Source organism: Equus przewalskii, chromosome 13 (assembly GCF_037783145.1).
Source record: "Equus przewalskii isolate Varuska chromosome 13, EquPr2, whole genome shotgun sequence".
NCBI classification, from domain to species: Eukaryota; Metazoa; Chordata; class Mammalia; order Perissodactyla; family Equidae; genus Equus; species Equus przewalskii.
Window position 1 is genome coordinate 85,022,224 of NC_091843.1, and position 25,388 is coordinate 85,047,611.

General features: G+C 35.5%; 1 protein-coding gene across 2 annotated transcripts in view; it reads right to left on the bottom strand.

Moving 5' to 3' along the window:
- Positions 1-2,947: 2,947 nt before the first annotated feature.
- TENT2 (terminal nucleotidyltransferase 2) overlaps positions 2,948-25,388 on the bottom strand; it is a 61,585-nt gene continuing 39,144 nt past the window's right edge. For both annotated transcript variants that reach the window (XM_070571542.1, XM_070571541.1), the window contains exons 12-16: positions 24,823-24,866; positions 16,887-17,023; positions 8,369-8,460; positions 6,217-6,296; positions 2,948-4,412 (exon numbers count right to left, since the gene is read on the bottom strand). In XM_070571542.1, the coding sequence (XP_070427643.1) occupies positions 4,338-4,412; positions 6,217-6,296; positions 8,369-8,460; positions 16,887-17,023; positions 24,823-24,866 (428 nt within the window). In that variant the 3' untranslated portion in view covers positions 2,948-4,337. The remainder of the gene's footprint in view (positions 4,413-6,216; positions 6,297-8,368; positions 8,461-16,886; positions 17,024-24,822; positions 24,867-25,388) is intronic.

Below are 25,388 nucleotides of genomic sequence, written 5' to 3' on the forward strand. Positions count from 1 at the left end.
CGGGCGAGCCCGCGACTTTAAATAGAAGGCGTCAAAAGTTTCGCCACCGCGCCTCTGGGGCCCGGGCTCAGCTTCTCCTCCTCCCCGCGCGTCTGCCAACTTGCCGAGCCCTCCCCGGCCCAGGCCCGCGGGCCCCGGAGCACCCTCCCAGGGGCGCAGGCTGGCCGCAGCCGAGGCGAGCCGGGGCAGGCGCCGGCCCGCCTCTCTTCCCTCCAGAGTGGGTCTGGTAGGTTGATGATTCCAGCCGAGTTACCTGTTGGGCCCTTTATCCCAGCCTAGTAGTACCTACTCCTCAATGAGCAGAGCGCCTGCTAGGTCAGGCACTCGGCAACGGGGCTCGCTTTCATCACCCCCACAACTCTGCTGTGGTGGGCTTAAGTGCAAAGCTGGCTTCAGAGATGAGAAACCTGAGGCTCAGAAGAGCTTGGGTAGCTAGCTTGCTCAAGGTGTCCGGATAGCAAAGTGACCCCGCTGGAAACAAAGCTAGATCTACCCGTTTCAAAAGCCCACTTGTGAACCATTGTTCAGTACTGGCTCCCTTTATGTGTGCCAATCGATAAACTGTGTATTCCTCTTCCTCAGTGACCCCTGTATTGTTCAGCCAGGAAATTTTTATCTCCACTAATCTTAAACCTTGAAGAGGAATCATTTCCCCCGCATTGGCCAAAGGCTGTTTTGTCTGAAATTCAACTCAAAGGCCCTAGACTTTTGGTTGGGTCACATCATTGCCTATGCTTAAAACCCCTCAATGGCTTCCCCCTGCTCGAACACTAGAGCCCAAGCTCCTTGGGAAGATAAACCCTGCACAACAGCCCACGTCTTACCTGTCTAGTCTCTTCTTTATTTTTAAATTATTTTATTGATCATATTGGCTTATAACATTGTGGACATTTCAGGTGTACATGATGCGGTCAGTAGACTGATATTTAATAATGTACACCTGGGCTCTCCTTTAGACATCAGGAGTACCCAACATCCATCAAGTCACACCACTGTGCATTTATTCACGCAGTTCCCTCTGCCTGAAAGGTTTTTCCCCCTTTATTTACCTGGTTACTCATCATTCAAGACCACACCTTTCTCTGAAATCTCCAGGTTAAGTGCAATACCGCTCTTCCAGGTTCCCACATTATCCTATATTCAAATTATTTCTGTGTCTCCTTCCCTCATTACACTTTGTAAGGTTGTTACTCATCCTTGTCCCACCATCCCCATCTCTTACAACCCAGAAACTAGCGAAATACTTAGCACATAGTAGGTGCTTAATGAATGTTCCCTGAAGAGAACGGGACCAAACCTGCTGAGTATGCAAACAGGTAGAGGAATCTTTACAATACATAAAGACATTCTTTTCATGAATATGATTTTATGGCTAGAACAGCCACATTTTTTTTTTTAAGATTTTATTTTTCCTTTTTCTCCCAAAGCACCCCAGTACATAGTTGTGTATTTTTAGTTGTGGGTCCTTCTAGTTGTGGCATGTGGGATGCAGCCTCAGCGTAGCCTGATGAGCGGTGTCATGTCCGCAGCCAGGATTCGAACTGGGAAATCCTGGGCCGCCGAAGCAGAGCGAGACAACTTAACCACTCGGCCACAGGGCCGGCCCCCACATTTTTTCTTTTTTTAATTACAGCAAATTCTATTTACAGAGTTGTTAAGTACGATGACTCTAAGGTAGTATTCACCAGTTACAATAGCTTACGTGCATGCATTAGGTCTGTGGGCAAAGCACTGCAGATAGCTTGGACACAGTGCAGAAGCAACAGTTAGTGCGCATGAGAAGGAAAGACAGCAGAGTCCAGCCTTGCAGGGTTCCCTGAACCAGGGTTAACATCAGCAACAGCCATTCTCTGAACATGAGCTAGGCTTTTCCATTAGTCATCCCAAATGACTGCTCACCTCGGACAGAAAGAATTCAATCGCAGCTGTGGGAATCTGGTAAATACTCATCAAACCTACAGGCAGCCATTGTATATTCCTTCCATTTAACTCAAAATTGCTTGGTCACACTAACTGAAGTCAACAAGATTTATTTGCAAAGATCCTAGTTCAAACCAATCCAAAATTTAGAATTGCAGTACAGATTACACGTTAAGTTTCTAACACTACCTTCTTGAGGAACAACACATGCAAATATATAGAAATGGTCAGATCAATACAGAAAGAAAATAAAGGAATGTATTATTCACCTCATGATTAAATAAGTAATTCATATTGAAAATAACTGAACCGTCTAGAAAGTGCTCTCATATATAACAGCCCACGTATCTGACATATTTGGCTGTCACGAGGCACATAATCTTAGGCTTCAGTCTATCGGTTTAGGATGGAGAAGTTTAACTTCTTGATCGATTTGTTACGGCACACAGCTGAAAAGCAGCAGCAGTAAGATGGGCGGGATCGTCGAAAGCTAAGGAAACAGTGGTAGTGAAGGAGTCCACACCACGGTAAATTTGGGGGCTTCATTAGGAAATGTAATACTGTAGAGGCAGAACGCCTTACACACTTACCCATCCCTGAGAGCTGCACAGTGTTACTAGAGAGTACTATGACTGTTATTCATAATGATTACCTAGAGTCATCACTAGAATATTAATTATTCTCAATACCTTCTGATAAAGAAGAGCTGCACAGGGTATCACACATTTTAGGAAAATTTCCAAGAAAAAGAATACATAAAGCTTAATTGCTTTAAAGTGTTAAACATCAGTAATCTAAAAAATTCACCTCTGTGAAAAGCTTCATTCCTAACTACGCCAGAAAAACAGGCTGTTTATGTGGTTAGTTGGGTGAACCAAGAATGAACTTGATTCCAAGATTCTCTGTCTAATCTAAATAATCAAGCACAATTAATTGGATTCAGTTCAGTTCTGGATGATAATTACAACCTCAATTTCATCTCAAAAGTAAAGGCTTACAAAAAAAAAAAACAACAACACACTGACAATTTCCAGATACAAACTTTATTCCATTTGACATCATACAAAAATTTAAACTTAAAGAAGAAAATGACAATATGCACCTTTTACAAGTCAAAGAAAAGCAAGTCTTAGCATTTGAATTGGTCTGCAAAAAAACAAAATACATGAGAGGTACAAACTGTGCTACAGCAGGTCTAAAAGAAGTTGTACACAGTCATTTTGAAAAAAGTTAAAACTGTTTTCAAGATTACTTTTCATATTTAAATGTACAGGAGTTGATGAATTTACAAATATTTACATAAACCAAAACAACCTTAATAAACACTGTAGCTCTTTTAGCAGCCACCACTACTTCTTCACGTGGGAAGGAGATACTAAAAAGATATCGTTACAAACATTAACACTTTATTTATAATAATTTCGTTATGTCTTACCTAAAACATTTTATAGTGGCTTACTGCCTAAAAGTTCCAGTTTAGATTACAATCCTATAATTGTACACAGAAAAAAGTCTGATACTATCAATAGGATATAATCTCAACGTTGATCTTTCAGTTTCTGTTTCATGTCACAGGGAGAGTAAGAGCAGGAGAATGGGAAGTAAAGCCAGAGTGTACATTGCACTAAGTTATCATAAAGCACAGGAGACTTAATCTTTTCAAAATGTCTACACTGAACTGATCCTTTAAGACAATTCACTAACTGCCGAACAACACAGTCAGTGCTCATATTACTACAGTGCAAAATGTACTGTCGTTTCAACAAAAAAATTAAAGCAATCTCAAAAATACATCAAAAGCATGTGAGGTACTAATGACATGCTCACAGAGACACACCCAAAGCCTCCGTCTATCCCGGTGAGTCACGTGAAGACTGAAGGCAATTGTCCAGTATTTCACGCCTCTCTGCAGTGATTTCATTGAAATAAAAGATGTCATTTTGCTTCAAGTAACTGAATAACTGACTTGACTCTTCACCTTACTAGAACAGAGAGGCAACAAACCATCGACTATAGGTTATGCTGTAAGTATGTCTGAGTCGGACCCTGTCCAAAATGCCACACAGCTCCTCAGTATTAGCACGTGGTACAATTAATTGAAGTTTATATCAAAAACCTTTTATTTGTTCAGATAATTCCCCCAAAAATATTTTATCTGATCTCCTGAAAATTCATGCCATAATATTACTAGTCATCAATGTAAACATTTTCAAAAATACATCTTTAAATCAAAGGTTTTTATTAGGAAATGTCGTAATAAAATATGCAATCTTTATATAAGTATGTCCTCTTAAAAATAAAACATGAAAACAAGAAGAACAATTAAAAAGAAACCAGGATGGAGGTAAACAAAATGCATTATGATGTTACTATTGTTCTTTATTTCTCAGAAGAATTTATTGAGAAATAGAGGCCAGTTATCTTTTCAGGATAGCAGCTCTTAAAGGTAGTATACTGTTCAAATCTCTCTTGTTTTTCAATCTGTGCCATGACTAGGAAAGAAAGAAAAATCATTCTTAAAATCTAAAATATACGTGGAACAAAAGACTGAAAGGACAGTTACTAGAATGTTCATAGTAGTTCTCTCTAGGTGGTAAAATTTGGGGTGATTTTTTTCTTCTTTGTGTTTTTATCGTCCAAGTTTTTAATATAGTACAAGTACTGTTTCTGTCATCAGAAAAGAAAATGTTATTTAAAAGCTCCCTACCAGTGTGGTTCCAATACATTAACAAAGAAATAGGCACACAGGTGGAACAAAAAGATACAACTGACAATATTAACATTTAGTCACAGATTTAAACAATTTCATCTAAAATAGCAAGGCAGTTAAGACAAAACCTTGGGTTTCAGAGGGTAAGGGAAAATTACTTCAATTATTTGATTGACTATTTTGCCTCTAGTAAGCTTTTTCAATTAAAAATAGTATTTAAGAAGAAGAATCTATACAAAAGCAATTTATATATGCCTCTAGAGAAAAACAATAAATAGAATTTGAAGGAAAAAAAGGAACTGAAATTCCTTCTTTTAAAGACTGGCACCTGAGCTAATATCTGTTGCCAATCATCTTTTCTTTCTTCTCCCCAAAGCCCCCCAGTACATAGTTGTAGGTCCTTCTGGCTCTGCTACGTGGGATGCCACCTCAGCATGGCTTGATGAGCGGTGCTAGGTCCGCGCCCAGGATGCGAACTGTGAAACCCTGGGCTGCTGAAGCGGAGCATGAGAACTTAACCACTCAGCCAAGGGACCAGCCCCTGAAATTCTTATTCACAAGCTAAAACTCTCTTGCTCATTACCGGGTGACTGCAGATCTCTGTAGTTTGTTCTCACTCCAGCTGTGCAACTGACTCAAACTATTGTTTTTAAGCTGACTAACTGTAAACGAAAGCTCACCCATCAGTAAGAGCAGCATCGCGGCAGTGCTAGTTTTGAGTTCTCAATATAATCTGATAGACAAGAATCTGTTTTGTTTTGTCCCGCGGAATTCCATTAATTTTAAATTTTCTATGCTGGCTGACAAACTGAGAGGCTCTAATCCGAAGGACAGCTCATAATATAACACACTTGCATTTTTAATTATCATCAAAATAAAGTTCACTTGTATGTCTAGATAATGAAAAACTATGCCTCTAAAATGATCTCCACAGTTCACTGATCTTTTTCTTCTCTGAAGCATTCTCTCCTATATACTTCATAGTAGATACTTCCCTTCAATGTGTTTCTACACTGTACTGAGAACTCCTTGAAGACGGGCACCACACCTGGCAAAATCACTGATGAATAAATTCACACAGTGGACTAAATAGCTAAGGAATAAACTTCAATTTATAGTTTATATATAAAATGTGTGTGTGTGCGCACAAACACACCCATTTTTTTTTAACTTCTCAAAATATAAACAAAGATAAAATGGTGCTCAACTTCCTTGTTACAGTGGGGTATGCAGAAGAAAAATCATGGACGGGATATCAGCTTTCTTCTAAGGCTACAATAAGTTCCCCGATAGTTTAAGGAGGGAAAGGAGTCCACTAGATTTTACTCACTCATTTTGAGAGCTTGTAAGCTCATGATGGAAATGCTTATTTCCACAAAAGGGAAAGTCACGTGAATGGAAACAGAGCCAGAGCTCTCTGAAGGAAAAGTAAACCTGAACTCCACTAATGCGTTCCCTGCTGTGCCACATTAATGGCTTCACAACCTAGGAATCAGGGTCATTCTGTCCTACTGCAGATGTATGTTTTCATTTTCAAAGCACGCTAGTCCACTGCTGTTTTAGAGTTAATCTGATGCATTGTTTACCTTTAAAAATTGATCCTTGATCATGTCAAACTTCTGCTTTTCATGTACAGCTCTGGCTGTATTTGTTCCATCAAAAGGTTCTGCAATGTTAAATGCACATATAAACAAGAAAGAATTAAAATGAAAACTTCAGTTTTTTAATTTGGTTAAACTACATGAAACTGCCAATATTTGACAGTTTTTGACCTACAAAACAGCAATTGCATATGGTGCAGTCTAACATCTTATTAGATTTATGAATCTAATAGATTTATAAAGTTTTATATAGCAACAAAAATAACTTTTATATAGCTATGAAATGTCTAATAAGGTAGATAAAATTCAAGTGAGAGGATGACTAAAAATGAAGTCATCAGCATATGTATATTAAGTCTAAGGCATAACAGTGGATAAGACTTCTGAAGAATTACAGAGGATCAAGAACCTACCCTTAGGGGAATAAAAATAAGTTTAAGAAGAAAGAGTTATCAAAAAGAATAAAGCACTATATCCAAGAGAAGTGGTCAATGTCAAAGATCACAGGAAGGTCATTTTAAATTTAAATTTAATTTAAAAGACCACTGATTTGTCCAGCAGGAGAAAGGTCAATACCTTTGAAAGTAGAAATTTAATACTGGTGAGGATGGAAGACACTGCAGAGATTATGATGTGAATGGATGATTTAGAAAAAGATACAGTGGGAACAGTAACTTGAATGAGAAATCTGGCAGTGAAAGAAGAAAGAAAAGCAGTATAGCAAGAAGAGAAGACAGGAAGAAAACAAAGGAAGAGTTTTTATGTGTGTCTCCAACATTACCTTCCATGTCTTCACCCCCAGCACACTCATCATCACCCATAAGATAAGAGAGAAGAGTCCACACATAGAGACAAGGAAACTGTCTCTATACAAAAGGACAAGGAACCCAAAGATAACAGTGAGAAAGGGAGGATAATTAAAGGCCTTAGGAGTGAGATGGGGTACCTGAAATAATGCCAGCAGTAGATAAAAATGACTAGAGTTTAAGAATTTTGGTATTGAAAAAGAGAAAAAAGAAAGTATTTAGAAAAGCTGGTAGGATCAAGTCAAGAGTATCCTTCAAGGACGAGAAGACTTACGTAGGCCTTAAAGCTGAAAGGGAGGAACTAGAGAGAAAGAATGAAGTTACTAGAAAGAGGAAACGTAACTGAGGGGAAAGATCTGGAAAAAGTGTGAAAGAATAGGAAATCGAATGCAGAGGTTAGCTTTAGATTTGTCATATAATCCAAGCAGGCCCATAATCTTAAAAACTCCTTTTATTTTTTTTTTATTGCTTAGAAAGGCTATTTTAAAAAGGAGTTTACTGTTACAGTGCTGGGTTTTTTAAATAGAACAATGCCATACGCCAAACTATCGGATCACATCACGCATTGCACTTTACAACAGTGTTCAATATTCAAAAGAACACAGGTAACTAAAATAATATACACCCACTGTGCAATTCAGCAAACCAAACACAAAAGCAGGAGATTTATTTCATATTCACAAACTCTTAACACGTTAATCCAAGATTAAAATATTCTAAATTTGATGTTTTCCTACAAATGCTGAATCTCAAACCTTTATTCTTTTTTACCTCAAGATTTACAAAAGTCATCAACTTGGCATCTGTGAGAACAATTTTGCCTCTTGAAGTCAGTTTCCCACTGACTCAAAGAAAGATTCAATTACATGCAAATTAATTTTAGAGAATAGAATATCTTCAGAGCACTTAATACTTAAATTAAAATCAATTTCTATTCATAAAAATCTAGCTTGTATTAAGTATCAATATTTTAAGTATAAAGGAACTCATTTTATTTCAATAAGAATCATCATAAGAAGATATTTTCTTCCACCTGTAGATAATGAAATTAAGTCTCAATCAACTATAAGCATTAGGGATGCACAAACAGGCTCAAATCTTAAAACTGGAAAGATTAAACACCTAAATTCTTGTTGATTATTTCTTACAACTAAAGAATTTAAAATTATTTTTAAAAATTAAATTAAAATTTTATAACGAAAAGACTCGTAAACCACTTCAGAACACAAACGTATTACTTTTAACTGAAATATAAGCTGAAATTATTCAAGTAATTCTCTCAGTACCATGATAACAGGATGGTAAATAGAGAGGAGCTGTGGGAAAGCTACCTTCTACACAGATATATTTATTTCTCCATTCAATACCATCAGGCCTGGGAACGGCTTTGGCTTCACGAACTGAAATCATTTGACTGTTCCAGCTATAAGAAGAAAAACATCAATCATGTTAACTCTTTTCTTAATTTTCCTTTTATTTTTTTTACCATATCAGTAGTAAGGCCTACTCTGATTTTCTCATAGAATACTGAAACTTGCCTCAACTCTCAGCACCACAATCCCCATTTCCTCTTCTCTACTTCTTTTTTCTCCATAGCACTTATATTCTAGCAATTTGCCTATTTATTATGTTATTGTATATTGTGTGTCTCCCACAAGCAGAATGAAAGCTTCAAGATGCTGAGTTATTTACATATTTTTTTCGTTGTTCAACTAGTTGCTTAGTAGACACTAGGCATTCAATACATATTTAAGGAGTAAATGAAGTAATATGAAAAATAAGAACGCGTAAGTAAGCAAAAAACATAAAAACCATGTTCATTGTCAATACCCGAGGAAGTGTTTTTTGGGGGTTTTTTTGTTATTGTTGAAGAAGATTTACCCTGAGCTAACATCCATGCTAATCTTTCTCTATTTTTTAGTTACATGGGCCACCAGCACAGCATAGCTGCTAACAGAGTGGTATAGGCAATGCCTGGGAACTGAACCCAGGCTGCTGAAGCAGAGCATGCCAAAGTTAACCACCAAGAGACCAAGGCTGGCCCAACAATTTTTTATTTGTTAAGAGAGAGGTAACCTTTTGGTGTTGTTTTCTGGTTATCACAAAATAATTCTTGTTCAAGTACATCTCTGTTTGTATGATTTGGGAAAAAAAATTTGAAATATTCCAATAAAGGTATCGGCTATTTTAAGAAAACAAAATACTCTATGAAAACATAGTGTTATCGTTGTATATTAGACGTAGCTGTTAACAGTGAAGTTTTATTAAAGTAAAACAATGCCATCAGCATGACTGAAAGTAAATTATCCAGTCTTTAGTATGTAGTAACCTTACATTCTGCTTTTTAAAAATTTCTTCACAATTATAATTGTTTTGTAAAGTACAATTTTCTTTTTTTCAAGGAACATTCTAAAACATATGACCACTCAGCTTGTATGCAAGGGAAAAACGAGTTTGGGGAATAGCTGATATCTTTTATTGAGCCGTATTTATCAGCTTTCTTCACCATTTCAGTAAGAACGGAAAGACCATGGTTTGGGACCTTCCAATTCCAACATTCATCCTCCTCTTCCTGTATTTATCACATAGAGAACCCATAAGAATGTAATCGTGGTCAAGTATGGCATTTGTTTCTGGAAAATTAATTTCTAGGTTAAACATGCAAGAAAATACTGCATCTTGTGGAGTTTGATAAGCGAAAGGATCCCTAAAGTATGATTTTCTATTTTTTCTCCTCAAGAGTACAGTTTAGAAACACTTTGCAAAAACAGTTTTAAGTTATTTAAAAATATACATCAGAATTTCTGCTTTTTAAAAACGAGTGAGTTGTTAAAGAGAAACAGTATTGGTTACAGTGAGATGTTTTAGAACCTTCATGCACAGCAGCTCCGTTAGTGTGGACTCCAATAGAAAAGCAGTACACTGCTCTATTGATGCAAGTGTGTTTCCAACACCTTCTTTACAATAACGATGTAAAGGAGAGAGTTATAGAACCAGACGCCCGACCCAAACAAGATTACAATACAATTACACTTTGCGCTACTTCACTTCATACCACTGAAGACAAATTTTACTAATAAAATGAACTTTTTTCCTGAGACTACTTGTTTCTAACATCAATTTATAGGACAGCTGAATCTGCAGTAGAATTAAAATCGGAAACATGATGTCAAAAGGGGATAGACTGATTTCTTCTTTCAGATGAGTTTAGGATATTAAAATACTATACCCTGCTATTAAATTACAACTTTTACTTCCTTCAACCAAAGAAACTCTCCTCACCACTCTCTCTCTATTAAATCCAGTCCCGAATTTATATTACATGCCAGTACTTGGTTCTAAACTGGGTTACAGAAATATATGTGGCACACTTATATTGACTTTATCATCCCTAACCAGATATCATTTAAGCTCCAACCTACAATCAACCCAAATAATACAGTTATTTAAATAACTATATCATTTGAAGTACTTCAGAGGAAAAAAGAGAATATTTTTAATCACTATCATTTAGACTGACAACCTATTGCATTTTCAAAGAATTTTCAAATACTTCTAAATTATTAAATACTTCAAATCGTAAAACATGATATATAACTTGTATACTATCTTTACTCTTAGAGGTGAATTTAAATGTAGAATTCAAATGGTAATAGAAATATTTCATTCTTTACAACAGATAGGAGCTACACTAAGCCTTTTATTATACTATATTTCTCTACCATAATTTGCTTGCCATGTCAAAATCTGTTGTAGTCACTCAATAATTAAAGTGTAAAATAAGATAATCTATAAAAGAGGGATGTTTCAGAAAAGAACAGAAGAACAGACATGGGGCCTAATATAATCTAAAATAGATTTGATAAGACATGAATCTTTTGAATATAAAACTGAGATTACTACCTCTATATTAGTAAGATGCTTGCTTCTTTTCTTCAGTAATGATAATGGACTCATCTATTAACTCTCTTCTGGCCACTCTTTTTGGGACAAAGTATCTTGAGATGATTGATTAAATTGGAAATGCGGTCTTCAGCAATATTACAAAGAAAAATTTAAGTGTAACAAAGGCAAAATTATGGGTCTGATACCATACAGCTGTATATTAAGATGGGTCAAATTAAGTGAACAGATTATTGTATATAGTTTTGTTTTATTATTAAGAGCTGGGAAGAAAACAAAAAGAAAACTTTGTCAGGGATTTCAAACTTCTTTAGAGAGAGAAAACTGTACTCTAATCCTAAGAGTTTTGTTTTGTTTTGACTGGCTCTTCTTCTGCCTGATCCTTAACTGCCGATGTCCACCAGGGCCTTGCCCCTTTCAATCTTCTTCTAATGCTAGAGCACCCATCTCAGGCCTCAATCCTCAGATGTTTCTTTCCCATATCATTTTCTCCAGCTGTGACCTTTCTACCTAAGCCGCAGGCCAATATTTACAACTAACTATTAGAACTGCCACCTGGGGTCCGGCCCGGTGGCGCAGCGGTTAAGTTCGCACATTCTGCTTCTCGGCGGCCCAGGGTGTAGACATGGCACCGCTTGGCACGCCATGCTGTGGTAGGCGTCCCACATATAAAGTAGAGGAAGATGGGCAGGATATTAGCTCAGGGCCAGGCTTCCTCAGCAAAAAAAGAGGAGGACTGGCAGTAGTTAGCTCAGGGCTAATCTTCCTCAAAAAAAAAAAAGAACTGCCACCTGGATGTTCTACATGCATCCCTGTGCTCACATTTTCAAGACTGAATTTAATACATTCTGTCCATGGTCAATTATTAAAATCACTTCCTTGTATATCCCCTCACTTCTCTTATCCCCTCTTGCTGCACTGAACTTACTTGGATGAAACACAACCATAATTAAATCTTTGTTTACTCCAATCCCTTCCCTTGTAGCTACAGATGGGTGGAGAAAAACATGCAACCACGCTGACCTTTAAATTCATGATGACTTAGCTCGAAAGGATCCTAAATGCTAACTACCCACCCATCATATTTCCAAAATTAATTCATTCCTCTATTCTCCTAACATGACAATTCATACTTTCTCCTCACTTCTCAAATCTCCTCCCTCACAATCATTCCCAGCTGACGTCTATGCTTCTTTTCACTAAAAAAAAAAAACCTAAACCAATCAAAAGATAATTTCCATTAGCTCCCACCACACTGATTCACCTTCACTTTCTGTATCCACATAGTCTGCTTTTTCTCATTATTATTAATGAATTACCAGTGCTCCTCTTCCACTTGTGCTCTAGATTCCAACCCTTCTTGACCCAAACAAGTATACTGTTCAACAATTTACTATGTCTTTTTCTGGTATCACCAATTTTGCCATCAAGATGGTTTGTTTCTTCTTTCTAAAAAGAAAATAAAAAACTCAACCCCACTTAATCCTCCAATTTCTACCCTATTTTTTCTGCTCCCCTTTACAAGCATGTAAACTCCTAGAGTTTGCATATACTACACTAACTGTATCTAATTCTTCCCCTCCCGTTCTTCTTGAGTCCACACCAGTCATGCTTTTTATCCCTATTCTTCCACAGAAACTGCTCCTGTTAAGGGTCTAGTAGCGTCCACGTAGACCCATGCTCCAATGGTCAGCTTTTCGTTTTCATTGTGTACTTGGATCTATCAAAAAATGTGACACAGATAAATCACTCTCTCCTCCTTGAAACATTTTTTCCCTTGGATTCCAAGACACCACATTCTATTGGCCTTCCTCCTATCTCAATGATTCTTCCTTTTTAGACTATATATTTGTTCCTTCTAATCTCTAATCCCATTTTTATTTCATCTTTGTATTATGAAATTTTTCAAAGAGAAAAACTGAAAAGCATAAAACTCAAAAACAGTTCACCAGTTATTAACACTGCCCACATTTGCTTGTGTGTGTGTGTGTGTGTATGTGTATGTTTTGAATTGAACCATTTGTTAAGCTGGAGACATAATGAAATTTTATTCCTTTATCCTTTGGTATATGTCTACTAAGAATAAGGCCATTCTCTTTTATAACACCAACAGTATCTAGAAATTAACAGTAATTCAAACGCCTTTTATAATTCCTCCACCCTGATCAGATTATAATCAAGGTTCATGCATTGTATTTGATTGTTTCCTCTCTTTAACCTGGAAAAGTTCCTTCCATGTTTTTTTTTTAAATGATACTGACTTTTTAAGAGACTAAGCCAGTTGTTTCACAGAATACCTACATTCCTACATTCCGAATTTGTCTCTTTCATTGTGTCATTTAACATATTCCCATATCCTCCCATAAGTCTCTTAACACTGGAGCATCTAAGGGTTTTAGTCTTTGGGCCTTTTCTCTTTTCTATCTATATTCCCTTGGTGTTCTCAAACAGTTTCATAGCTTTAAATACCATCTATCTGCTGACAACTCCCAAATACATAGCTCTAATCATGACCTCTCTCCCGAACTCTAGATTTGCATATCCAACTCTCTATTCAATATCCTCACTTAAATATTTTGTATCTCAATCTTAAGATGTTCAAAATCAATAATGTTCCTCCCTTGTCTTCTCCATCACACCTAATGGCAACTCCATCCTTTCAATTGCTCAGGCCAAAAACTTAGAAGTCATTCTTGACTCTTCTCCTTCTCTTACACCCCATCTAATCTGCTACAAATCAAAATATAAGCAGAACCTGACCACTTCTCATCCACTTCCACTACAACCACCATTCTCCAGGCCACATTTCTCTTAGATTATTACAATAACCTCTAAGTAGTCTCTCTGCTTCTGCCCTTGGCTCCCTTCATTCTATCCTTACCCAGCAGCCAGTCTATTCTTTCCTGTTATAAACTAAATCAGATTACACCATTTCCCTTCTGAAACCCCTCCAGTGATTTCCCATATCACCCAGAGGAAAAGCCAAAGTCATCAAAATTAACTATGAGCCCCTACATGATGTGGACTTCCTTAATTCTCTGACATCATTTCCTTCTATTCTCTTCCAGTCACACTGGCCTCCTTTCTGTTACTTGAACATGTTAGAAAACCCCACCACAGGGTCTTTGCACATGCTTTGCCTTCTGTTTGGAAAGCTCTTCTCCCAGACAGACACGAAGCTCACACCTTCCTCTCCATCAGGTCTTTATTCAAAGGTCACCTTTTCAGTGGGACTTTCCCTCATCATGCTAGATATTAAAATGCAATACAGGTAATAATTTGTAATGTCCTTTTTTAAAAAATGTATGTGTTTAAATATGCAGATATGTATTTTTAATTCAGCAGCTAGACTAGCAGTAATTACATGTGATTAGGCATCCAGGGAATAAAGAGGATTATAAAATATGTACCTTTTAGGGTTCTTAGAATCTTCCCAGTATCCATGAGTCTGTACGATATTTACAACTTAAATTTTTCTTTTGTTTTGCTAAAATACAAAATTATTACATTCTGACTATATTTTTTTCTAGATTCCTTGAGCCACCTGATCTTTTTTTTCCCCCTATTTTGTCAGTTCCCCATACCCAGGTACAATTCTAGAAGCTTAGGTTCATTTTAAGAATTTTTTAGCAGCAAGATTTAGGAGAAAGCTGTGAGTGAAGTAGGGAAGAAACTCTTAGTAATTTTTAAATAGTCATATAAAATTCCTGCAACACTTATACTGTATACTCAAGCATCCCTTAACAGGCCCTTAATTCTGTCTTCAAGTAAAGAGAATTTTTTAATTGAATATCTCAAAGTTCAGAAGAAATCCTTACAAACATTTCTAACAGCTGCCAGAATTCTTCTGCACGGCACCTAGTCCATTACCATGACTACATTCTTGGCTGTGCTCGTGACAGTCACATTTCTGAAAATATCTGGTAAGAAACAACAATGCACTTGACGAATGCACTCTATGATGAAAGAACAGGCAAAGATGTCTCCTAAATCATGTATCATAGTGCTAACACAGGCATCCAAAAGTTCAAAACCTCTTTCCAAGCATCAGCATCCTAGCCAGTATCATTTGGCACAGCAAGCTGGTTTCTGTTAATACTAACCTAACACACAAACCTGCATATCTATCATCTTGTCTCAGTTCAACAAAGCAAGTAATTTTCAAGCTATTTGCATGTAGATGCTCTAATCCTAAACTATACATGGCAGAAATATATCTTTCTTCTATGAATCCTTTTCCCTATCTATAAACTTCCCCCAATGCCTAATTCATATGACACAAGAGACGATGCCAATACAGTGTAACAATTAAGAATGTGGTTTTGGAGTCAGATCTGAATTTGAATCCCAGTTCTCTCACTCTCTAGCTGTACTGCCATGGGCAAATTTCAAGTACACAAATTCTCTCAGCTTGACTGGGGTTTACTGTGAGGATGAAATATGATAATATGCAGGAATCACTCAGCATACTGTAAGATACTAGGTAAATCCTCACTAAACAGTAACTATTGTTCTTGCAACATCTTAAAAATCTTAACTGTAGAATAACCTTCACTGTGTCTTACGTCCCATGTCTCATATAGTCTTAAATCTTTCTTCATCTTTATATAAATGAAAGTTCCTTCCTTTTTATCCTTGTTGCCCAGACCTACATTCAGGTCCTGGCCATTTTCAACCTGGATTATGATTTCTTCACTCTCACTAACCTACCTTCCTCCAGCACTTTTCCTAACCTAATTCAGTAATCTTTAAGTCATCTTATGGATCTTTGAATTATGTCTATAATCTTACTCTCTGCTTCAAAATTGTTTATTTATAAGAAGCATGTTTCAAATACCCACTATCCAGCACTGGGCTAGGTACTGGAGATACAACTGTAAAGAACACAGGCACAAACAGTCTGGTATAAGCTTTACTTTGAGGAATTTAAACAACGTTTGTTCTTTCATGCCCTGTGTTTCAAATCATCTTATAAGAATCAGGTTTCTTGGAGCTATCATACCATAGCAGATAAGACAATACCAACATTGCAGTAAAGTATCATAGGCAAAAGTGTGAATTTTGCAGTCAAAACTATCTGAAATACTCCCCTTACTGGCTGTGGGTTCTTGGGGCAAGTTTATCTCTTTACATGCCTCACTGGCAAAATGGGCATAATCTAACACCATCTCATATGGTTATGATGTAAACCGAATGAGATAAGACACATAATATGTTTAGAATAGTTTTTCCCACCTAGTAATTGCAGTGTATTACTATACTCTCATTATTCCTCTCTCCAAACCTCTTCAAAGTGGTACCCTATGGTCACTGTACCCTTCTCCTCTAACTTTGTACAACTCCTAAGTTCTCCCTCTACTTCAAGTTTTTCTAAATTAATCAGAAAAGCTATGAACAACCCATAATCCGACTCTATGTGGACTAAGAACTTCCATAAGAACTTTCAGTTATGTCCAGTCTGATTACACACTTTAAGGTTTCATGTTTACACATCACCCTCAAAAAAAAAAGGGAAAAGGTGTACTTCTTGATTTGTATATCATACTAACACGACTATTTATTCAGATATCAAGTATTAAGCAGATCTTTTCCCAAGTTTGCCTTAGCTGTGTTTTTTCACTATAAATTTTAAGTTCTTAAAAAACAGACATTCCAAACAATACAGCACCTACGTAGGACCAACACAAACATTTGTTTAGGCCCTACTAAACATAAAATGAGATCACTACTGAAATCAACTAAAATTTAGCTTACTGAACTATAATTTTTTTACTAGCTAGGAATATGCAATCTTTTAGTTTATAATAATCATTAGATATTAATTTTTATAAACTACACACTTCTGGACAAGTTTACAACATTGAAATTCATAAATACAGCTTATGACCAAATTTGTAGCATTCACTTATATGTGAATGAATAAACACAATTTGAAGTTTCACTTACTCAAATTCTGTAGCGTAATATTTAAGAAAGCCCAGTAAGAGGTCCCCAAGACTTGATTCATTCTTTGAGAGGTAAGGAGGAACATTACATGGTGCTTGATGTACAAGGTGCAACTGTATAGCAGGACTGAAAGATTCCTGTCAAAAAGAAAGAGGGGAAAATGTAAACCCACTTAAAACATACACTAAAAACTTTATTAATCCTGACCTAAGGCTTTCTGAAGAAGCAAGAAGAAATTTTCTTTATGTTGGTGATTTAGATATTTAAAGATTTTCTCCCACTAAAGATTTCATCAGTGTCTGGAAAAACTAAGATATTTTAATCCTTGGCTGAGGTATATCACTCAGTTAACCAAATGATCCCTATGGTAGCAAAAGATTTTCTAATTCATAAATAAAACCTTACTGTACATACCAAGATTCCATCCAATAATACACAGCTTTATAAATGTATCTCTTTCTTAATTATATCTACAAGGAGCAGCTATACTTTATGCAAGCTATATCAAGCACAAGGTAAGAGTTTTTTCTAACTGCCACTTAAAATTTCTGTCAAAGGCCATAAAAGTAACTTTAATATATGAATAGTACATATACTGATTTTAAGATTTTTTTAATTGTTTAATTTCGTTTTTGTATTTTGTATCTTAGAGGGATGAGAAGACAGACATTCGACATGAATTAAACTTGAAAAGACAAAGAGGGCCAGGAAAAGTAGGAAGATAGGAATCATACCAGCAAGCAATATTCAGCAAACTTTTACCACACTATTCATAAAGAAAGGTACCATTTGCTTGCAATCCAGACCCAAACAACACACTTATTAGGAAAACTACTAATGGATATTTATTATTTTTGCCTATGGTATGTCATTCATTTTCATATCTGATCTTTCCTCTATTGGCAGTAAGTTCTGGCTCTAAAACATCCTAAATGAACTATAGAGATTCTCAAGCAATCCATATTCTTATGTTAGAAAATAATCTTTCTAAGGTAATGTGCATAGTGTCCTCAAGAAGAATTTTCTTTTTTCTTTTTTTTTTGAGGAGATTAGCCCTAAGCTAACTACTGCCAGCCCTCCTCTTTTTTGCTGAGGAAGGCTGGCCCTGAGCTAACATCCGTGCCCATCTTCCTCTGCTTTATATGTGGGACGCCTGCCACAGCATGGTGTGCCAAGAGGAGCCATGTCCGCACCCAGGATCTGAACCGGCGAACCCCGGGCCGCAGAGAAGCGGAACGTGTGCACCTAACCGCTGCACCACCGGGCCGGCCCCTAGAAGGATTTTCTATATTTCCCTTTGTCATCAGAGTAGAAACAGGTTAAAAAAAAACAGCAATTGGTTAAGCAGCAGAATGACAACTACACTTAAGGTTCCCAACTATCTAACAGATCAACTTTGGGTTTATAGATATCAATTCAGTTAGCAATGTCTAAATAACTCCAACATTAAAAAAAAATGGAGGCTCCCCAAATAACTAAGTTGCAATACAGAGAAATAGGGTAGTGCATCTATTTAACAGTAGTCTTCAAAAGTCATCAGCAAAAACAAAGGAGTAAAAAAATCCCCTCCCCTGCCCATTACCTATAATTCTATCAATAATTTATAACTACCAAAAAATTATCATCTTTCTCTCAGAAGAAAAATTCTGCTCCACCCACACAATTCATAAAGCTGACACTCCTAAACTTGGGACTTCCCCTTATACTTCTAACAGATTTAATATTACATTAAAAGATGCAGGTAGGAATCCTAATTGTCTTTAAGACTAGGGGGAATAGCAGAGAAGGCTCAATTTATACTAAGAGTAAAAGCAAAAGGAATAGCAGGTATACCATCTCTGCCACCTTTTGTCTAACTTGTTAAGTGTAAAACTGGATTTAGACAACATTATTTAAAATTGTAAAATATAAATATTATTTTCTGGGAAATTAAACAAAAAGATCAAATGACAAGGAAAAAAAGTGGGTCATTGTTTAATAGCTTCTGCTCTGAAAGCTTCTTACTAATTTTTATTTCTAGCACCTAGCACAATAAGCATTCAATTTACACTGATGCTGAAATAGAAGAGTCATTTTCTTACCTGAAATTTAAAACTGTTTGAACCTCCTTTAAAATTTTATTTTGTTCAATAATTTAAAGAAAAAGGTCAGCAATTGTTACATTATAACTGAAGAGCTGTGAGACCTACTCTACTAAAATGCTAAATGACATCAACAATTTGGCCAGTCTTCTCTTAGTCCACTGTTCTTTTTCATGGTTGTATACAAAAAGGGCCATGTTATACATACTGAGGGAGAACTGAAGGAAACTCAAAACTTAAAAAAAAAAAGACTCCAAAAGAAGCTACAAGTAAGTGGGAATTCCATTTGACCCTAAAAAATCCTCATTTTTGGTAACCAAACGCATTACAGAAAGATTCTCTGCTTTGAGAAAGATTTCATCAAAGAATTTTTTTTAAAAGGGAGCTCCCCCATTGCATTTACATATTTAAGAATAACATACGCTACTTCAGATAGGACGGGGGTGGGCAGAACTTAAGCTAACATATTAGAAAGCACATAAAGAGCAATCCAAAAACCAAAGGAAAAAAAGCAGCCTTAAAATTACAACCTAAATCCCTGGAAAAACAATTTAACTGGTACAATGTAACATCTATTTCTTAAAGAGCTTTTTTTTTTTGGATTACCGATACTTTTCGCGGTCTGATTTTTTTTCATGTAGGAAAGACATCTTTATTACTCTTTAAGGTTATATATTATTTTGGGCTTCTAATAACCAAATGTGTAATGACTTTTCCTGAAAACACTTTCCACTTGAATTTAAATGCTGGTGTTTATATATCTTCCATTTCTCCTCAATGAATGCCAGGTTAAGAAAAATTTAATAGGCAATCCCTTGAGAAACATCTGAAAAGTCTCACTGTTTTTGCCCATACAACTGCCTACCAAAAACAGCAAAAACATCTTTTGTCAGAGTCCATCATTTTTCTGAGGCTGTGCCATAATATCCTAGTTTACCTTCAAAATTTGAAATTTGGACAATTAAGCACTTTCTGGAATAAATTACATTGGCTAAACTTTTACTTGGTAACTTGGTACTCGTTTCTCCAAAACGATGTATGGTTTAAATGAAAGATGACTGTTTTCCATCTCCAGGCAAACAAAGAAATTTAAGTTGCATAATTTTCTAATATGAATTATTAGACCCTAGAAATAAATGTTGAGGAAGGTCTCAAAGAAAAAGATAACTGATATGGAGTACTTCAGTCAAGTTCTGCCTGAATAGAGAAAGAACTAAATGATATACTGAAGTTCTACCAAGCTTTCTTAACTGTATCCAGATTACCACTAACCTAGTGATGCATGCTGAAGACTAATCATTAAATTTCCTTTAAATTACATCTGACTTGAGTGAGATTTTTAACGTTTTGAAATCATTTTAAGTATTTAACACAAAGCAGAAGTACTATAATGAAGCAGTTACGAGCATGAGTTTTGGAGTCGGACCTAGGTTTGAAACTTTGCTCTTCTATCAGCTATATGAGTTTAACCAAGTTACCTAGCTTTCCAAAGGCTCAGTTTCTTCACCCATAATATAAGAAAAATAATAGTACTCTAAGGGTTGTTATAAGGATTAAATGACATAATGTATGTAAAGCAGAGCAGTAATAATTACTTAGTATATGCCAGGCATCATTATTATAACTGCACATTTATACAATAATGCAGTATGGTTACCTTTTGAAACTTTTTTTTTTTTTGCTTTTTCTCCCCAAATTCCCCCAGTACATAGTTGTATATTTTAGTTGTGGGTTCTTCTAGTTGTGGCATGTGGAACACCACCTCAGCATGGCCTGATGAGCGATGCCACGTCCACGCCCAGGATCTGAACCTGCGAAACCCTGGGCTGCTGAAGCAGAGCGTGCGAACTTGGCCACAGGGCCGGCCCGCTTTCTGAAACTTTTAATGTATTGTTTCAAAATTAACTTGCTTAGGATTTTTAAAATTTAAGTAATGTCAACTTTAAAACAATGGCTTTTGTCACTTAAAAAAAATAAATCTTGGGGCTGGCCCAATGGTGTAGTGGTTAAGTTTGGGGACCCTGCTTCAGCGGTCTGGGGTTCGCCAGTTCAGATCCCAGGTGCAGACCTATGCACCACCACTTATCAAGCTATGCTGTGGCAGGCGTCCCACATATAAAATAGAGGAATACAGGCACAGATGTTAGCTCAAGGCTAATCTTCCTCAAAAAAAAAAATTAAATTAAAATTAAAATTAGGGGCTGGCCCTGTGGCCGAGTGGTTAAGTTCATGCACTCTGCTGCTGTGGCCCAGGTTTTGCTGGTTCTGATCCAGGGCACAGACATGGCACCGCTTGTCGGGCCATGCTCAGGCAGCGTCCCACATGTCACGACTGGAAGGACCCACAACTAAAATACACAACCATGTACTGGAGGGATTTGGGGAGAAAAAGAAAAAAGAAAACAAAATTAAAATTAACCTTCACCAAAACTTTCAAATTTTTCTTTTCAAAAGTATTCATTTAGAGCCTGTTTTACAAAACTAATTAAATCTTTCATCATATTGTTTGCATTTTAAAACAGAAAAAAGTTGCTATACGAATGTGTGTATATACACATATATATGTAAAATTTAACGTATTTTCAATGTACAACTGCACAAACTCTACATTCTCAGAATTCTTTATTTCATAACTATAAAAAAGTGGGCTATTTTCTTACATCTCTATTCTGTTAACATAAACGGTTTCCTGGAATATGAAGATACCATTAGGGAAGCAAACAAATATAAGTTGTCTTGATAAATCTACCTGGCATAATTCCAGGCAAATCTCATAATAATATGCTGGCATTAAAATAAAGATCTCTTCATAAGCTTAATCTGAGTTTATATATTTAAACTTTCTCAACTTCACTTCTTTAACTTAATAGTAAATACCATGCCCTCTATCATTTGTTTTTTTAAGTCAGTAAGAATTAAGCAGCAATAATCAATATTCCTATACTATGATGTAGCTTTTGAAGATAAAGATACGCTCACAGTCTTTCATCCTTGTCTTTCATAATTTAATATCATAACTGAATTTAAATACTATACCAATTTTTAAAATATTTTCTAAGTTTTGAGAAGATATGAAAAAGACTAAAAAAAGCAAAATCTATTGAAATTTTATTCCAGTCCAAAATTATCTTATCTTTTTATTCTATTTTAACTATATTATTATATGTATTATATGTATAATATATGTTAATATATAATATATATATAAAAAACAAAATTTAAAAGAACGCTGTTCCCTTGTAAAGAACAAAGTTTTTTTGTTATTACTGTGCAGTTTGAAGCCATTCTCAAACTTATCTACATAAGGCAAAATTCTGTCATATCTGCCTTTCTTAAGAAAGGTATAGGAACAATCAGACATACAGTCAGATATATACAAATCAAACGTAATAACAGAATTAGGTGAAATGATATGTTAGTGCATACTACTAACATTTTGCAATTCCTCAGGCAGCACAGTATAATGAAAAAATACCAGTTTCTGGATCTATAATTTGTGACCATACAGGCTTGGATCAATCATGTAACATGTACCTTTCTAAGACTTAGTTTCTTCACCTGTGAAACAAGGGTAACAACTTACAAGTTTGCTTAGGATTAAAGATATTGTGCATAAAATTTACAGTGTGCTGACATGACGTATATACTAAATGACAGTCACTAGTAATAAAAAACAAGCTGACTGCTTGTCCCATCAGATGGACCACTGAAAAAGCACTCTACTGATCAGCTTACAGGTTTCAGATAAAACAAAAAACCCTGTTAAGAGGAACTAGTAAGTCCTTATCCATGTAAACATCAATCTTACAGTAAAGATAATGTGCTTGAAATATTTACGACAATGTAAACAGACTTGAAAGTAAATTAAGACATTCTCAAATCTAGGAGGTCTTGCTATTCATATTTTTTACAGCCTTGGGGTGGGGCTAGTATTAAATCTATTTTTCTGTTACAAGCATAGAAATAAGATTATTAGCAAAAGAGAGGTGGAGAGAATAGGGTCAGATGTAGTGTATGTGAAGAGAAGTCAGGACTCTGTCACGTGGGAAAGCCAGATAATTAGAAAAATGAAACCAAGAATTAAAAATAAGGCTCTTCAAACTAGAACATACTAATAAGAACCTGCGTATCTTATCATAAAAGCAATACCCCGTCCTCAAGCATAGTGCATTCAACTGAAATTTCATCAATATTTTATATTAGCAAAAAGAGTTTCAAATAGCACAGGGTTTTAAGCGAGATTTCTGTAGAGGCATCTATTCAATAAACAATAATAGATTCTTTGAAGGATAAGTTTAAATATTAGATCCTTTGTATGCTGAAAAATATATGCAGCTCTTTCTACACTGAAACCTAGGTCTTAAAGAAAAATAAAGTTGGGACAACAAAACGAAATAGTAAACACCCAGAGATTATCTTTGACCTTTCAGTATGAGCTAAAGAATCAATACTTTATGGAGAGAAGAAATCATTCAAGAATAAGGCCCAAAAGTTCGAGTTACTTTTATTTCTATACTTTCTGATGCTTTCATTTTTCATAATGTTCAAGAAAGCATAAATACTGATCCCTAGCTATACTGGAAACTCATTATAATAGTTCCTTGTAATAGCAATAATTAATTTTTAAAAGCAGGAAGGTAAGATATCCAGATTTCAAACAGTTCTTGTAAACGGCGTCTTCCAGTAGATTACCCACCACAAACTAGGAGGTCCCCACTCAGCAAAACTCTGACAATGAACCCTTTATCATCCAGCACTTGGCATGTGTGCATTATAATACTAAGTGATGTTCAAAAGCAAGAATATCAGTTCTTCTCAATTATCAAAGATTAAATGGCATTTAATTTAGGTTCCATGCCAAGTATATTATATTTTGTGTGACACATTTAAAACAAATAAGTTCTTTGAAAGTTGATCACTCAAGCTAGATAGCATGTTTTCCTTTGTAATATGGCCACTTACTAAGTTTAGAAAATAGCTCCCCTTATAAGTTTATGAAACTAACCAGTAAAAATTAGGTGGTTTCAGCAGGTTGATCAAACAATATTCTAAACAAGTAGCTTAAATATTATTTCCAAATAAAACCAGAAACAAAGATGACTACAGAGAAAAACAGAAATGGTAAAACTATAAAACAAGGAAACAGAGAATTCTGGAAAAAAGAACACAAAAAACTGGAAAAGAAACAAAAGTATTCATATAAGTGTGAATATGTACATTACCTAGGTTTCTCTAAACTCAAAGTGAATACATACTAAACTTTTTCTAGTAGGCACACTTCATTTCTTGAATGTTTCCAATTAACTTTAGCAGGATTCTTAATATTATGTACACAAGGATAGTATACTAACATTACCTGGTTTGGTTTATTACTTGGTAAAATCAAAGGAAAGATAAAATGATTATCCAATTTGTTCAACTTCTTAATTTTTTTCCCAGCTTTCAAAGTATACATACATTGGGCTGAAAAACTTCTGAGTTACTAACTAAAGAAATGCTGTAAAACTATATTTACAAATAGCATGAAAAAAAGTGGAATGAGTCCAAATGGGCCTTGACCAACTGAGTATATTTAATTAAGATTACTAACAATTATGAGCATCATGCATAAAATTCCACCATTACCATAAAAGACCAAATTGTCTGCCAATAACCAAATAAAACACCAGTCTTCTGAAAAGTATATGAAACATTTTTATTCTTCCAGCGGCCAATGCCTCAGCCTATATAGAAAATGTTATCAAATACTTAGAAGGTAACTATTACTATTTTTATATTCACATTAATATTGCATATAATAGTTCCACATATACTTGCCATAATATGTATTATAATAATTTATAAGAAACACTTACTGGGTAAATTTTTTGGATGGATGGAAGGATGGGTTCAGGTAGGGCTATAAAAAAAAAAGTTTAAAGCTTCTGTGATTCACATAATTCATTTTACAAAGCAATAATTTGTCAGCTACACTCCAGGTATGAGACTATAAGGGTTTCTGCTCAACAGTTTTCATATATTTTGTGAAATTAATTCTGATCCCTAAAGATTTAAATTCAAAATATATCTAAGTTGACAATTTAAGATTTGCTAATAAGCTATATATATATCTACATATATATCTATATAAACCAATGTTCATTACATGGTTTTAGAATAATAGGGCATCAATAAACGGACACACATCATTTGGTCCAACATCAGACACACACAAAATAAGCAAGACAAGAACTGTTCTACAGATACTGAATGGACATTGTTAAGATGGATGTTACTATCAAAAAAAATTTTTTTTTAAATACAGGCCAATGATACTACATCATGAAAGAACAACAGTTTATCATAACTGTCCTTTTATTATTTAATTTCTTCTAATAAACAATAACACCAAAATAGATTGTCTTAGGAAATTGATCTACTA